Source organism: Danio aesculapii, chromosome 10 (genome assembly GCF_903798145.1).
Source record: "Danio aesculapii chromosome 10, fDanAes4.1, whole genome shotgun sequence".
NCBI lineage: Eukaryota > Metazoa > Chordata > Actinopteri > Cypriniformes > Danionidae > Danio > Danio aesculapii.
Genome location: NC_079444.1, coordinates 20,238,086 through 20,255,451, shown reverse-complemented (window position 1 = coordinate 20,255,451; position 17,366 = coordinate 20,238,086). Strand labels below are relative to the sequence as shown.

The window sequence follows — 17,366 nt, the reverse complement described above, 5'->3', positions numbered from 1 at the left end:
GATGCCAAATTCTGACCATACATGCACCATCCGAATGTGTCAGCAGAAATCGAGACTTATGAGCCTGTGCGAATTGTAGCCTGTTTCCTGTTCTTAGCTGACAGGAGTGGTGTGGTCTTCTGCTGCTGAGAGATGCTCTTCTGCATTCCTCGGTTGTAATGAGTGGTTATTTGAGTTACAGTTGTCTTTCTATCAGCTGGAACCAGTCTGGCCATTCTCCTCTGGCATCAACAAGGCATTTGCGCCCCCACAGAACTGCCGCTCACTGGATATTTTCCCTGTTTCGGACAATTCTCTGTAAACCCTAGAGATGGTTGTGCGTGAAAATCCCAATAGACTAGCAGTTTCTGAAATACTCAGACCAGCTTATCTGGCAACAACAACCATATAGATATATATATATATATATATATATATATATATATATATATATATATATATATATATATATACACGGTTTTATATTTTAGAATGTATATATTATATATACAAAGTTTCTATTAACATATTTATTATTGAAAATATTCTAATATATTTTATAATTTAGATTACTTATACAAGTAATATATTATAATCACTGAATTTTTTTATTTTCTATCACATATTTTTTCTTTTGTGTTTACCGGTTTCCATGAGACTCACCCTGTGTTTTGCTAGAAGACCCATTGTCATTCCACATTCAACAAGGAGCAAGATGGTTTCATCACATTATTTATTGTTTGTACAAAAGCCACAAACAATACGGACACAGAAATCAGCGCACGCCATTCATCAAAATGCCGCAACGGCAAACTATTCCAACTAGCAAACTCACGAGTCCACAAGAAGGGTTTCCTTCACTGAGGTATAGAGTTCAGGCTGTCCTTCAGTCTGCGTGTCATACTGGGCAAGAGATTTAGATGTTCATCCACACAACTGCCCACACAGCTGTCCATCAGCGCCCGAACTGCAGGTTCCTTCGCCCCTGAGTCAAACAGATCCTTCGCCTTGTCACTGCAGTGCATTGTACACCTCGACAGACGGTCCTGCAGGTAAATAAAAAGATATCATACCACTCTTTTTATGCTTTTTGTCAAGATGTATTAGGTCTCAGGTGTCTCGAGAATGTGCCTGCTAAGTTTTAGTCAACATATGTTACTGATCATGGGTAGCACAATCGCATCACAGCAAGAGGGGTCGCTGGTTTAAGACCAGGCTGAGTCAGTTGGCATTTCTGTGTGGAGTTTGTATGGTTCTCCCTATGTTCGTGTGGGTTTCCTCCAGTCCAGGCGCTCAGATTTCCCCCACAGTCCAAAGACATGCGCTATAGGTGAATTGAATAAGCTAAATTGGCCATAGTGCATGTGTGTGAATGCAAGAGTGTATGGGTGTTTCCCAGTGTTGGGTTGTGGCTGGAAGAGCATCCGCTGCATAAAATATATGCTGGATAAGTTGTCGGTTCATTCCGCTGTGGCAACCCCTGATTAATAAAGGGACTAAGATGAAAAGAAAGTGAATGAAGGAATGTTACTGGCCATTAATTATAGCATGCAGTAAATGGCCCTTTTTGAGTGGATTGCTGTTGTTGTGTCTCTATATGCTAATAAAGAAGTTGCAGTGGGTTAGTTTAATAGCAAACAAATCTTCCATTATTAACTCTTTACAAACGGTTTTCTGATCACAGAGACCGGAATTGAGCACACTGCTATTATCATCTTTTGATATGATGTACTTTGGAGAAAAATGATGTCCATATGTGGACTCATGGTCCGAATTTACATAAAACAATTTTTCCTAACTGTTTTTTAATGCATATATAACATAGACATTTTTTTTACTTGCTTTGACTATCAGAGAGTAAAAAACAACATTTTTCCCCCCATTTTGGACAGTTAAAAATAGTGTTTGGGACATTTTCATATGCTGCAAAACAGTTGCGAGATGACACCGTTTGTCTGTAACAAAATATAAAACATACAAGTATTTTAAATAGCCACTTAAGAGCTAAAATGTGCTATCCATGTATGTGGACACTCAAACCCTAGGAGGTTATGTGCATTCTTTCATTTTAGATAAAAATGGTTTATCCTAAGTTGTAAGCATATATTTTTATGCATATTTTCTAAATTTATGCACATCTTGTGGTTTCCAGCACTTTTGATGCTATATATATATATATATATATATATATATATATATATATATATATAATATATATATATATATATATATATACACACATGTTCAAAATACAGAAATGAAAAATAGATATAAAATTCATGTGCTTGTGTTGGCTGGTAAGTATTAAACTGAAATTTTCATTCTCAATTGTGAAAACACAATTTATGTCAAAAGCACACACGTTCAGCATCTTGGTTATGTCTGTGAATGAAAACTGCTGGGAAAGAAATTTCATGAGCATCAACATATTAGACCAGGCTTTGACTCTTAGGTGGGAATTCTTTAAATTCAGGATATTGTGACATGTACATTCCTGTACAGTAACCCAGGGCTCAAAATGAGACAAATGAATTAATTTATATCATAAACCATGTTTGATGATATAGATAACAGGACCCTATAAACGACTGACCTGAAACTGCTCGAGTTCACTGGTGACCAGACCTTGGGCTTTAGCCAGAGGTGTGTGGCAGCGCTCGATACACTGATGCACCTGATTCATTGTTTCCAGGATGCTCACAACACTCGGCACTGCAGCGGAACATGCGGCCCTGAAAGATTCAAAGATTCAAAGATTCAATTTACTTGATTAATATTTGATTAATAAGTGGTTAAAAAACTATTCAGACTTAGGTCAGAACAGTAAAAAAAAAAAAACAGTGCCACTATATATAGTGCTATTTTGAGTTAATATCTTACTATTTATATTTATAATGTTTCAAGAAGCTAATAAATTAGCAACTGTGGGAAATTCCGAGACAAAAAAGTGACAGTTTTTTAGCAACTTTGTAGATATACATTACAAAAGAAAAATGTCTCTTTTTTCTTAAAATTACAAAAAATAAACTCACAATTGTAATAAAGTTTGCAGTTTGGAATTACCTTTAAAATCAATTAATATTATATAATTTATATACATAAATCATATATTTCATATGTATATCATATATTACTTCACATTTTTGAATGAATGCTGTAAATGTGTCATATGACATTTAAATTCAATATAATTTGTTGTGAGACAAAGCTAAATTTTCAGCATCAGTACCACAGTCTAGTCTCACATGGTTCATCAGAAATCATCCAAATAGGTCAAATAATATGCTCAAGAAACTTGTATCAATGAACACATAAACAAAATGGAAAAAAATAGAATTAATTGCTTTTAGGATTCAGGAAATTGTTTTTTATTTGAAACAATATATTGTAAAAATTTAAGTTTCACATATGAGTTAATCGGGTGACACAATGGCTCAGTGGTTAGCACTGTTGCCTCACAGCAAGAAGGTCGCTGCTTCAAGCCCCAGCTGGGCCATTGGCATTTCTGTGTGGAGTTTGCATGTTCTCCCAGTGTTCGCATGGGTTTCCTCCGGGCGCTCCGGTTTTCCCCACAGTCCAAAGACATGCGCTATATGTGAATTGAATAAACTGAATTGACTGTATTGTATGAGTGCGTGCATGGGTGTGTGAATGAGTGTGTATGTATGTTTCACAGTACTGGGTTGCAGCTGGAAGGGAATATAGTGTGTAAAACATATGCTGGATAAGTTGGCGGTTCATTCCACTGTGGCGACCCCTAATGAATAAAGAGACTAAACCGAAGGAATTGAATGATTGAGTTATTTAATGTATCCTTGCTGAATAAAAAAATTATAATTAATAATATTTCAAAAACTACTGTGCCCAAACATACAGACTCACTTTCTCTCTCTCCCACAACACACACACAAACAAACAAACACACTATAACCTTGAAAATATATATCCCATTCATTATGACCTGTGTAATTCACATAGAGAGACAGGATTCACAGACATCTCTCTGGAATATTCAGCATCTGGTCTCTCACAGCTTTTAAGTTTAAAGAATTGAAGTAAATGAGGTTTACCTGCATCTTTCGGATGTGCTCTTTCTCCAGATTCTGCACCATCTCCTCCACTGCATTCTGCACTCGAGCCTGCTGAGCTTCTGCCATTATAGTTATATTCTACAGTTTCCTCTTCAAGCAGCGACTCTATAAAACCCTCAATCAAAATCAACACGTCGAACTAACCAAGCTTGAAATCATTACCAAACTGTTAAAATGAGCCTTCCAGAAATGAAACCAAATAGCAAAATTCAGCAATACTTCAGTAAGGTCACCTCCTACTACACTTAAAGCATGCTGCAACTATAATCACGCCACTTCCTGCAAATTTGCGATCTGTTTCCGGTTTCGTACTTCATCCATAGGGCGAATCTGCGGGTGCTGGACTTCATGCATTTGTTTTACGCACTTTATTCCCTTTCCACGTGCCTTTAACTTTCAATCTTGAGCTTTAAAGAGGTGAGATTCGTGGCGTTTTGACAGCTTCGTAAACGTAGACGTGACGTGCTCGATGATGGCATGAGGGTTTCACTTTACAGTGTAACTTCTTTAACATGAGTTTTTGATGAGACTTTGCTCTGCACGGCTAACCTTACGTCATTTATTATCAGTGCTGTTAATCAAATATTAACCGTTTATTGTTGTTACATGAGTAGAAGAAGGTTGTAGATTAAAAAAAAATTGGATTGATCTTGATTAAACTTGACACGCAGATTCAAAAATGAAGTCGAATTTGTAAGTTTTGCTGATGAGCCGAAAAGCAGAAGTATACAAACTTGCTTGGGTTGCAGATTTAATAACGCGTAAGGTTACACACAACAAAGTTGATTTTTAATAAATGACATTTATTAAATATAAACTATTACATTTTAGTCCTTAAAAGTCCTAAAGTCACAGAATATTGTGTTGTGGGTCTTAAATTAATTTAAAACAGGTCATCATTTTAAAAGTTGAAGCAATGTTACCCAATCGGCCAACAGCCATCCAATCACCAACACGATATCTCAATATTTTTTTTACATGTATATTTACATGTTTTGTTGCAAAGAGGTATTTATTTCACAAAAGCTGTTAGGACATTTTTCAGCAAATTCTCTTAAGTTCCCTGATCAGAAAAGAAAAAGAAAAAACTATTACACAATTAATAACAGCATATATCCCTTTACATGATCTTCCATTTACTAAATGTGAGTGGACATAAAGGTTTAGAAATAGGCATGAAACTTAAGGTTTTATAACAGAAAGTGCATTAGGTTGAATAGGATGTTATACTCCATATATTGGACCAAAAAGAAACATATGTATATATATATATATATATATATATATATAATATCTATATATATATATATATATATTATATATATATATATATATTATTTATTAGTATATATATATATAGTATATATATATATATATATATATATATATATATATATATATATAATATATATATATATATATAAAAATGAAATCCAATTGTAGTCTTATTAAATGAAGTCTAATTTAAAATTCTAAATAATAACTAATTATGCTGAACACTACTTTGCAATACATGAATCATAATTTCTATGATGTTTTGATAATATTTGTTCACATTGTCTAAAACAAGCAGCTTTTTCATGTTTACAGATCGTAAAGTATGTTGTAAAATCACCGTCTGGTCCTTTAAGCCAAAAAGGTTTACAGTTAGTAATATGCAGGTCATCAATCACATCCTTGTTGTTTAAGAAATGTATTTAAATTTACAACTAGTTCTTTGTAATTTGTTATGATAACACAGGAAAAGCTGTTACAATTGAATTTGTTTATTTTTATGGAAGACATTTCTCCATTGCGCAGAATATACAATATATTTGATTGTAGCAATCTGCATTATATGTGTTGTAAATCTTTGTGAATGTGTAAATGTATCCAACACCTACTTTCATTTCATGTGTTTTCAGATGTTAATATTTGGGAAACACTAAATCGTTAGAATGTCTCTGAGACACCTGTCGGTGAAGGCTTTCCTTTTTCTCGGCCTTTGTCAAATTGGACGAAGAGGATTTGCCTCTGCCCCTGAAGTCAGAGAAGCGCCCAGGAAAATCGGTATGATAAAGTTCAGCATTCATTTATTGTTTAAGAACTAAGAAATGAAAATCTTTTAGCTATACAAATTATTATCCCTCCTCTGAAATCTTATCTCTTTTGCAAATATTTTTCAAGTGCTGTTTAATGGAGAGAGAAAAAAAAAATTTAACAATAGTTTAAATAACTACATGACAATAAATAATATTTTACTAGCTATTTTGCAAGAAAGTAGCATTCCGTTTAAGTGCCATTTAAAGGTTTAACTAGATTAATGAGGTTAACTAGACAAGTTCGCTTAAATAGGCAAGTCATTGGACAAGAGTGGCGGTTTATCTGGAGGCAATTAAAAAAATCTTAAGGGAGCTAATAATGACCATAACATATATTTTTTATGTCAGCCGAACTTAAAGAAATAAGAAAAAATATAATAAGAAATACTGTTAATTATGTCCTTGCTCTGTTAAACAGTATACATTTGAAAAAGAATCAAATATCACAGCAGGGCTAATAATTTTGTCTTGAACTGTATGTAAATTTGGACAATTAAAACAGTATTCAGAAAATGCATAGTCTTTGAAAGGGAATAGTTTATTGAACTTTCAGACAAAATGTAAAGGAAAATTTAGTTTTGTATCATATTTGATACTTTAAGCTTTCATTTTAGTTTAAATGTTAAGTAATATATAGTATGATTATGCATTGAGTACATGGAGCTCACAATTGAAGAGCAAAAAAGCTATTTGTGTTCAGAGGCCTAAACTGAGGGGTGAAAATGCAATTTAGATATTCTAATAGCTTGTAATGTAAATCACAATGTTCTTTTTATTAATAGTATTGAACTGACACTGTTTCTATTTACTATGATCTTTTATATGAAGCTGCTTTGACACAATTTACATTGTAAAAGCGCTATACAAATAAAGGTGAATTGAATAGTATAGTGTATAATGCCATTATCCTAGCAAATGATCTCCCAATAACATGTCTTAGCAAGATGATATATAAAAGGAAAAATGTTATGATCAAGGCTCCGTTTTGTGGATCAGAACATATGATGCAGTCCAATACAGAGATTATGTATGGGGAAGAAATAAATTAATCCTATTTGATTCTCAAATTAACAACCATTTCTAAAACAAATAAGTTATGAATAATCGAGTGAAGCTGAGTTGCTTCAATACAGTACGCGTTATAAACATCTTCAGCTATTACCAACAATATAATCCCCCAGTTTCACAGAGAAGTCTTAAACCTAGTCATAGACTAAAATGCATGTCTAAACTGTTGTAATTCAACGAAACTCACACTGACTGATCTTAACATTTCCCTGTGCCTTTGTTTTGTCCGAATCGAAATCAGTTTTATTGCCAAGTGGGCTTCTCAGACACAAGGAAGAAGAAAGTATTGCATTGTATACTGATATAAGGTGCTGTGTACAAGTGCGTATGAGAAAGTATTGCACGTTTATTGCACAGTTGGGGAATATTTACTGTTCATGAGGTAGACAGCATGAGGAACGAAACTTTTTCTGTGTCTGGCTGCTTTTGTGCTTGGTGCTCTGAAGCGCCGACCAGACGGTAACAGTTCGAACAGGTAGTGTGCTGGGTGCGAGGCATCCAGTGATTTTGTGAGGCCTTTTACTCACTCTGGAGGAGTACAGTTCTTGACCTGTAGGAAAGGTAGTGTCAGTGATTCGTTCAGCAGTCTGGACTATTCGCTGTAGTCTACGGAGGTCGTCAAGATGGACACAGTCAAGATGGACACCAGTAATGTTTTTTTCTAAAGCATATTTATAAATAAAAATACTTAAATGTTGGAACCATGTCTCAGTCCTGTCTGTGAAAATATAATAAGTTGACAACATGTTTACTTTTAACAATTATGTCAAAAGCAAAACAGACATCATGACATGAAGGGAAATATTTTTTAAATTCTTAAATGCTTTTCAGTTGTTAAAAACATTCAACATTCCACAGACAACAGAAGAGTTGCAGTAGCAGATGTGTTAAAGCAGTTTTTCAGTAATGTTTCAATTGTATTTTTCCGCAGTGTTTGGAATGCTTTGATTGTGTCTGTGAAATTCAGATCAGATATGATACAGTAGGTTCTATTGGGTTAATGGGTGTGTTTGGCGGGATCTGCTCTGTTAACTGTCCATTTCCTCTTCAGCAATCATTGGTGGTGGTATTGGAGGCACGGCAGCAGCATTTTTCTTGAGGCAGGAGTTCGGACCTGCTGTGAAGATCGAAGTGTTCGAGGCAGGGACTGTCGGAGGTCGTCTGGCCACTGAGAACATTGGGGGACACGAATATGAGACAGGAGGATCCATCATTCACCCGCTCAACCTGCACATGAAACACTTTCTGGACAAACTCGGTCAGTATCTACTTCTCTCTTTAAAGCACTATTTCCCAACCCTGTTCCTAAAGGCCCAGCAGGAGTACACAATTTTAACCTCTTTTTAATTAAACAAACCTGAATCAACTCATCAGAACATTAGAAGAGCTTCTAAAACCTGAAATATATGGGTTAGATAAAGGAGCCATAGTTAGTTTACGTATCTTCCTTCCATACATCTTCCAAGATGTATGGGACCTTTCTTCAGAACAGTATTAACTCTTGTGTGCTGATGTTTTCAATCCACTCAGGGGTGATTTTAAGTCTTAATTTGGCCACGACTTTCTCCGTGTTTCAGCAAATGGTGTCAAATCATATTTTGACCCATATTTGGGGAAAGAGGTTTGAAAATGTAAAAAAATGTAGCAATACACTCTGGACAAATTTACTACCCTTTTCATTATGTTAGTGGCTGTCTTTGCTCCATTGACTTGCATAATAACTGCGTATTTCGAATGACAATCCATGACACCATATTATTCACCATATTATTATGTATTCATTATTGTTGGTGGTTTTTCCTCTTGCGTAGAGGTAAAATGTGTATTTTCTTTTCTGAACAATACACAGGTATTAAAGAATTTCTTGGTAATTCATGAAAAGCAATGACTGCAGCCTCTGTGAGAGTAAAAGTACATAAAGGCAAAACAGAATGAATACCTATGGCTTCTAATAATACATTAAGCCACTAAGCCAATCGTCTGCGTATATTATTTGGTCACACTTTGGCCCAATCCCAATTCTACCCCTTAGCACGCCAAGGGGTAGGGCTGTCCCCATTCTCTTTAGCTTGAAGGTGTAGGGCTAAGGGGTAGGGGTTATAGCCTGTCGAACGAAGATTTTTCAGGACCACACTCGAAACCAAGGGGTAAGAAATTTCCCAGAATACACCAGCCACACCAGCAGTATTGCTGAACCCGGAAGTAAGGAGATGCACAATGAGTATTTTTTTGTCATTATTACGAATTTTTACAACAAATAAAATATGTTCGTGTTTTACCGTCATGCTTTAAAAAAAAAAAAAAAACGCAAAAAAAAACCAGCTAAATTTCGCAATCTATAATCCCTATTGATAACTCCTGTACAGCAGTCCCACAACATTCTGACTCTCGATGACACTTGAATACCCCATCAGAAAAGTCTAGTGGCTGAGAATGAGCTTTTCACAGTGTCTGCTATAATGTTAATGTTGTTTTGGTGTGTTCTATGCTGAAAATCCAGCTTAAACCAGCCTAGTCTGGTTGGCTGGTTTTAGCTGGTTGACCAGCCTGGTTTTAGAGGGGTTTTGGCCATTTCCAGGCTGGTTTCCAGCCATTTCCAATGGTCATTTTCCAGCCTGACCAGCTAAGACCAGGCTGGAAATGGCTGGAAACCAGCCTGGAAATGCCCTCTAAAACTAGTTTTTTTTTCAGTAGGGTTTACATAGATGAATGAAGCCACTGTGTAATTACACATTACAGTTATGATCTTATTGCCACATTAGATCGTTATGATAACATAATATGTGCCCTTCAGTGATTTCCTGAAGATAAATACTAAAAATAGCACAACTATAATAACTACAGCAGTCGCGATTGTCTGATCTCCCATGAAGCAAGTTTTGTACGGTAAATATGCTCACCTAAATGAGAGATTTTAAAATAATTGAGGGAAACACACAATATTATCTATGATTATTTATTGAACATCATGCTGAACAACTGAAATGAAAAATACACATTGCCTAAAACAGTCACTTTTTTTTCTTATATAACCACTTTTGTAAATAAAATTAGATCGATTATAGATTCAGAATGTCGATTTCATTACTTTTCCAGTAACTACCCAGCCCTATGTTGATGTAAGGTGTACAGTAATAAAACGTGTACGTTTAAAAATGAAAACAATCTAATGTAAATGGCACCTGAGGTGAATTGAATGTTTCTGTGAATTATTCTTTTATTGTCCTATGCTCTCCAAAATGCACAATTGGACAGTTTAAAAGTAATTTTGCATGTTATATTGCCTGCTCAGGTCTGTCTGCTCGTGCTGATGTTTCTTCTAAAATGGCGATATTTGACGGGAAGGAACTGACCTTTGAAGAGAGCGACTGGTTCTTAGTGAATTTCATACGCATGCTGTGGAGATACGGACTCAACTTCATTCGAATGCATATGTGGGTGGAGGGAATTCTGGACAGGTTCATGAGGTTTGTCTGCTGTGGTGACATTCATTTAGTAAATACATACATAAATCTTAAAGGGACAGTTCACCCAAAACTGAAAATTGTCACAACTCTTTGAGCTTCTTTCTTCTGTTAAACACAAAGTTATTTAGAAAAATGTTCCAATAACAAAGGGTATATTACAGCTTTGCAGCAACGTCAAGATGAGCAAATGACTGAATGTTCAGTTTGTGTGAGAATTTTTCTGTGTTTTCTGTAGGATATATCAGTACCAGCAGTTCGGCTACTCGTTCTCCAGCGTGGAGAAGATGCTGCATGCCATGGGTGGAGACTCGTTCCTCACTCTTGTCAATCAGACGCTGGAGGAGGCCATGCTGGCTGAGGGCTTCTCTCAGGTCTTTCTCAATGACATTGTAACGCCCGTCACACGAGTTAACTACGGACAGACTGTCCGAATCAATGGATTTGTAGGTATGCAAATCGATTGGAAATGTCGATATAAGGGATATCTAATATGTTAATATAATAACTATATAAGCTATATAATAACTATATAATAACTATTAGCTGTATATATAAAACTAAATTTACAAACTACATAAATTTTCCTTTTGTCTATCATGTAAACTATTATTTGTCATTGATTAAAATGTATTAAATAATCACAGCATGTTTTGGTAATTATTTACAGTGCATTTTGTTCTTCATAGCCAGGGCATTACTAATAGTAGCTCTACAGCAAGTGGTTAGGAAGCACTGATATTATGTAATATATGTTTATTATTCCTTTACAGGTGCTGTTTCTCTAGCAGGAGCCAGCTCAGGTTTGTGGGCAGTGGATGAGGGGAATAAGTTGGTTTGTTCTGGTCTTCTGTACCACAGCAAAGCTGAAGTTGTTCCAGCTCGTGTGACTGCCATCTCCATGAAGACCAGACCGTCCAAAACTGGTACAAATTACTTTAAACATATAATAAATATTTTATTGCATCATGTGCCCTACCATTCAAACATTTGGGGTCAGTACATTAAAAAACATATAGAGAGAGAGAGAGAGCGAGAAAAAACACTTATTTATTAAGGATTCATTAAATCACATAAAAGTGACAGTGACAACATTCATAATATTACAAAAGACTTCTTAATCTTGTAAATGCTGTTCTTTTGAGCTTTCTATTCACGGGAGAATAGAAATATAGATCGAGGGAATGGAATTGAAAAAGCTTCTAAAACTACAATATTAAATGGCGAATTATTAGTAAGATTATTTATAAGTTCTTGAGCATCAATCAGCAAATTGGAAAGATTCTGAAAGATGCTGATACTGAAGAGAGCAGTAATGATGCTAAAAATGTAGCTTTACATAACCAGGGTTAATTACATTTAAATATTAATCAAATAGAAAGCCGCTATTTTAAATAGTAAAATTATAAAACTGAAAAAGTAGTTTACACTTTTTGTTATCTGAAACATGGAAACAAAGCAATGAATTCAGCAATCATGCTAACATATCCCATAATAAATGCTTGAGACAAGCATGTTCATATAAAGGACATTAGCAGGAGATAACTATATTTCAGTGCTGCAAACTGCATGCTGTCGTCAATATTCAGGCCATGTATAGTGGTAACTTCAGCTGGCTTTCGGGTATATTAGCCAACAGGAGTAGTAATGCTACTTTAAAACTTATCTTTATAAATTTTCCTTCAGTGAAGGGTTTCCCGTGCTGTGCGATTTAGCTGAGCTACCTCATAACTAGCCAGCGTAGAATTTTCTTGCACTTTATTAGCATGAAAAAACTGCTGTTGTTGAGCTGATCGGGCAGCAGCTAATTGTTTTACTTTTTGATCTCGTTCGGCACCAGTGTAAGAGCTGAAGGCCTGATGTTTTGTTTCATAATGTCTTTTAATATGATATTCCTTCATTACTGCAACTGATTCCTGGCAAATTAAAGACACATTTCCCCGCTGACCTCTGTGAAGAAATATTCTTTGCCCCAACGTGACTGAAATTTCCTGCACTCACTGTTGACTTTTTCTTGGTTTGCCAAAATGTGATTATCAATTATGTTTCCTTCAGTTTGGTCGGTTCGTTTTACGTCATAACAAGAACTGCTGCCTAATTGAAGGCATGTGATAGCGACACCCGGTGGTTATTTATTGTATTATGTTCATTTTTGTATAGTGGGCCAGATTCTATTAATATTTATAAAAAGCCTCGCGGGCCGCCACAAAACTGATTGCGGGCTGCAGATGGCCCACGGGGCCGTAGTTTGGACACACTTGACTTGGAAGATCCGGTTAAAAAGATAAGTTCGCGATCGCAATACAAAAATAAAACCCATTATTGGGCACAAATGTGTTAAAGTAATAGTTTTAAGGCCCTATAATGCTGTTACCGTGCTGCTGTCATGTCCACTTGATGTAACAGCGTAGATGACTTGAGGAGAAATGGATCTGGCCTGGCAGCAGGACTGCAAACTCTGAGGTACCGTACTAGTCAAACATCTGCAGCGCGAAGTTTATAATTTTACTTCTAAAAGGCTTACAGTAAGATTATGTATTAAATGCATTTACAAAGATGAAAACGAAGGAGGTTTTTGCTATAATTTGTTAGTTTCAGTTAGTTTTGTATGTACACAATGCAATTTCAGTTAGTTCTATTTTTTTTAACTAGTTTTTTATTTTTATACAAGTAACGACAAATTATTAAAAATTTTAGTTTCCGTTTTTTCGTTCATTTCGTTAACTATAATAACCATGGTATGGTTCTGCTGTAGTAAACGCTGCTCCATCTGAAAGCACATGCTGGAGATTTACTGTTTATTAACAGAACCTGCTTTACTGACAAAATGTGCCATGAACATTGCATTTGATCATCTTTGTGTAGCCATATATAATATGTATGTATATACATGCATACTTACATACAATACATATATAGTATATACATACACATACGCCAATATTCTATTGTGTATGTATCTACAATCTAGTCAAATTTTCCACTCACCAATTTTTGCTGCACATTCAGGTCCTGTCACAAGTTTCTATGAAGTAAACTACGTCGGAGAGTCTGGCGCTGCCCATTCCACCTACGACATAGTTGTAGTCGCCACTCCTCTGCACCAGGGCCTGTCTGACATCAGCTTCTCTGGCTTCTCTCTAACCTATTCCGTCCCACTTTCCTGGCCGATACCACCAAACTGTTGCCACTCTGGTCCATGGTCTGCTCAATGTGTCTTATCTGGGCACCACACACAAGCCAGAAGACTTCTACATTTCAGATGTCCTCACAGTGGACAACAAGCCTCAGAGATCCACAGCTTGAGCTCTCTGGACCCAGTGAAAATCCCCAAAGGCTACACCCGCAGTTCTGCCACCCAAAGCAAAGTGTGGAAGATCTTCTCCTCCCAGCCGCTTACCCAGAAGCACCTACAACAAATCTTCTTGTCCCAGGACTCTGTGTTTGAGAAGCGTTGGCTGGCGTACCCTTCGTACAGCCCACCGCAGCGCAGGACGCCTCCATTCATCCTTCATGATCGCCTCTATTACCTCAATGCAGTGGAATGGGCAGCCAGTGCCATGGAGATGAGCGCTATTTCAGCTCGTAATCTGGCCCTGCTGGCTCATCATCGCTGGTACGAGCAGACGGCCAAATCGACCAAGAGGACCTGCACACCCAGACTCAGAGGAGAACTTTGATAAAGGTACAAGTAGTGCTGTTAAAAATACCACTGCTATTTAATATTTATCAATTTTTGCTAACATTTAAGGGGGTTCTTAAAAGGCTAGTTCACCCCAAAAATAAAATCGACTCAATATTTACTCTCCCTATAGTGGTCTGTTGAACACACACAAAAAGATATTTTGACGAAAGCTGAAAACCTTTAACCGTCGACTTCATAGTAGGAAAACAAATACTATCGGGTTAGTGTTACATGTTTCAGGTTTCTTCAAATAACTTTGTGTTCAACAGAAGAAAGAAACTCAAGCAGGTTGAAACAAGTGAAGTGTGAGTAAATGATTTTTATTCAACCCTTTAAGCACTGCTGAATGGCCATAGTGATCAAATGCTCCTTGCAAAGGACTGTGATTAGCTACAATGATCAATGCTTCCTTCTCTGCACTGAGTGCTAACAGAGTTACAAGATAGCTCCACAATCAGTGTATCCGTGTAAGCGCTCAGTGAAGTTTGTGAAGCAATGATCATTGTAGCCAACCACAGTCATTCTGTTAAGTCCATAAAACCAATGGCCAATCAGCAGTGATTAAAGAGATGGTTCACCCAAAAATGAAAAAACACATCATTTACTCATCTGCTTGTTCCAACTTGTACGTGGGTCTTTCTTCTATAGAAACTCAAGCAGGTTTGAAACAAGGATGTGTAAATAATTTTATTTATCCCTTTAAACACTGCTTAAAGTGATCAATTCTCCACGGAAATGACTGTGATTGGCTACAACGATCAACGCTTCATTCACTTCACTAACAGAGTTACAAGAGACAAATTTCAAATGCTCCATTATCAGTGTATATTGTAAGCACTCAGTGAAGTTTGTGAAGCGATGACCATTGTAGCCAATCACAGTCATTTCTGTGAGTGCATGAAACCAATGGCCAATCAGCAGTGAATAAAGAGATGGTTCACCCAAAAATGAAAAATCTGTCATTGTTTACTCATCTGCTTGTTCCAAACCTGTTTGGGTATTTTTTATAGAAGCTCAAGCAGGTTTGAAACAAGTGAAGTGTAAGTAAATGATTTTATTTATCCCTTTAAACACTGCTGAATGACTGAAGGGATCAAATGTTCCACTGAAATGACTGTGATTGGCTACAATGATCAACGCTTCATTCTCTTCACTAAAAGAGTTACAAGATGCAACTTTCAAATGCTCCATTATCAGTGTATTAATGTAAGCACTCAGTGAAGTTTGAGAAGTGATGATCATTGTAGCCAATCACAGTCATTTCTGTTGAGTGCATGAAACCAATAGCCAATCAGCAGTGGTTAAACAGAATATTCACCCAAAATAAAAAATCTGTCATTGTTTACTCACCTGCTTGTTCCAAACCAGTTTCAGTGTCTATCTTCTATTGAACATAAAGACAGACATACTGAAGAAAGAAAGCCATTGACTTCCATAGTATTTTCTGTTCCCACTATTGCTGTTTATTTCTTCAGAAAATCTTGTTTTGTGTTCAAAAGAAGAAAGAAATTTATTAAAGTTTAAAACCACTTGAGTGTCAATAAATAGTGAGGACAAGCAGGAAATGCTAGGATCATCACATTTAAAACCTCAGAAGTTGGTATTTTCTGACAGCACTACATACAGGGTGGTGTTTCAACAACTTTGGATTTGGGTAGCAATAAAATCTCATTTGGAAATGAGAGATTGGATTCGCGTAAATCAGACCTGTGATGTATATTTTAAAGCCTAGTTCAGACTACACAATATTTTGTTTGTGACGAGTCAATGTGTCAGTTTATTGCAATTTTGATTCCTTTGTCATATCTTGGACAAAGAATGTCAAAATACAAACCAGTCATTGCTTGTCATTTGTCATCTTCCAGAAACAACAGCATAGACCAGGGGTCAGGAACCTTTTTTCAGCAAAGAGCCATTTCAGATTTTTTTTCAGATCAAATGCATTGTGCATGTGTGTATGTAACAAAACCTTTATTTATGTCCAAGCACAACTCAAAAATTAACAAATATGACGCATCATAATGTATAAAGGACAATTTACAGATTTTTTTTTTCCATCGCCACTCATGAATGTGAGGTTACCATAGAAATGTAGAAATATAACTTGCCCTTTATGTTGTCGCGATTGAAGTTAAACCACAGCACCACAAATGCAGAAACTGATTTCTAGTATCATTTAGATTTTTTTTTTAATTTTGAAGTATTATTGAAAAGAGACACATATGAGCTGGAGAGCCACATATTGTTGGTCAAAGAGCCACATGTGGCTCCCAAGCCATAGGTTCCCTACTGCTGGCATAGACAAACAATTGCTACTGAAGTGGGATGTTTAGTACTAGAGTTGTAGTGAAAAACAAATAGTTTTAATAATCGATTCTGAGCTTAGTTTTCTAACAGCAGATGGCGGCGTTCATTGAAATGCTCACAAGGAAGAGTGCTTGTGTATTTGGATGTCGTGTAAGTCGGGCTTCTATGTCATGAGATTAATGTAAACAGCTAACGATTAACACTTGCAATTCACTTCAATGTTTATGAACTTGATTATTTTAGGTTTTAGAGTATTGGTAAGGAATTGCTGCAACCAAGTGCTGTTGTTTTTAAGCATCATAAAGAATCATGATATAGAATAGGGATGCATTTTGAAAATTGTAGAATTGACACAAAAGTCAATTACTTGAATAATTTTTTCGCCAGCAGCTCTTTTTCCCTCAAAACCTTCTTTAATTGCATAATTCCAGCTAGTGGCAGCCCTTGTCTCGATTTTATTTTGCTTTGTTTGAAAAGCTCTGTTCAGAAGAGCTTCTTGTGCTCTTATGTGTTTAATGTGACAAGTGTGGCAGAACCAGAAAAAGGATCAAAGAGTTTAAATGTGAGAATACAGAGGACCAAAAAAAAAAAAAATAAACATTCTCTGTTTTTATTGGGATGTTGTGAGCGGACCCAGATATGATGTTGGTTGTTGTCGAGATGAACTGGTCAATGAATCATTTTGAAAAAT

At 36.1% G+C, this 17,366-nt stretch overlaps 2 protein-coding genes across 2 annotated transcripts; one reads left to right on the top strand and one right to left on the bottom strand.

Moving 5' to 3' along the window:
- Nucleotides 1-695: 695 nt before the first annotated feature.
- Nucleotides 696-4,519, bottom strand: fam136a (family with sequence similarity 136 member A). Its single transcript, XM_056466506.1, is given in 4 exon segments — nucleotides 696-1,025; nucleotides 2,573-2,669; nucleotides 2,671-2,711; nucleotides 4,050-4,519. Coding segments are annotated over 4 exon segments (414 nt in total). The 5' UTR covers nucleotides 4,137-4,519; the 3' UTR covers nucleotides 696-836.
- On the top strand, nucleotides 4,369-16,732 carry pcyox1 (prenylcysteine oxidase 1). The gene is given in 9 exon segments (XM_056466505.1): nucleotides 4,369-4,487; nucleotides 5,975-6,119; nucleotides 8,271-8,477; nucleotides 10,512-10,686; nucleotides 10,922-11,133; nucleotides 11,457-11,609; nucleotides 13,693-13,826; nucleotides 13,828-13,966; nucleotides 13,969-16,732. Coding segments are annotated over 8 exon segments (1,527 nt in total). The 5' UTR covers nucleotides 4,369-4,487; nucleotides 5,975-6,007; the 3' UTR covers nucleotides 14,364-16,732.
- The last annotated feature ends 634 nt before the right edge of the window (nucleotides 16,733-17,366 follow it).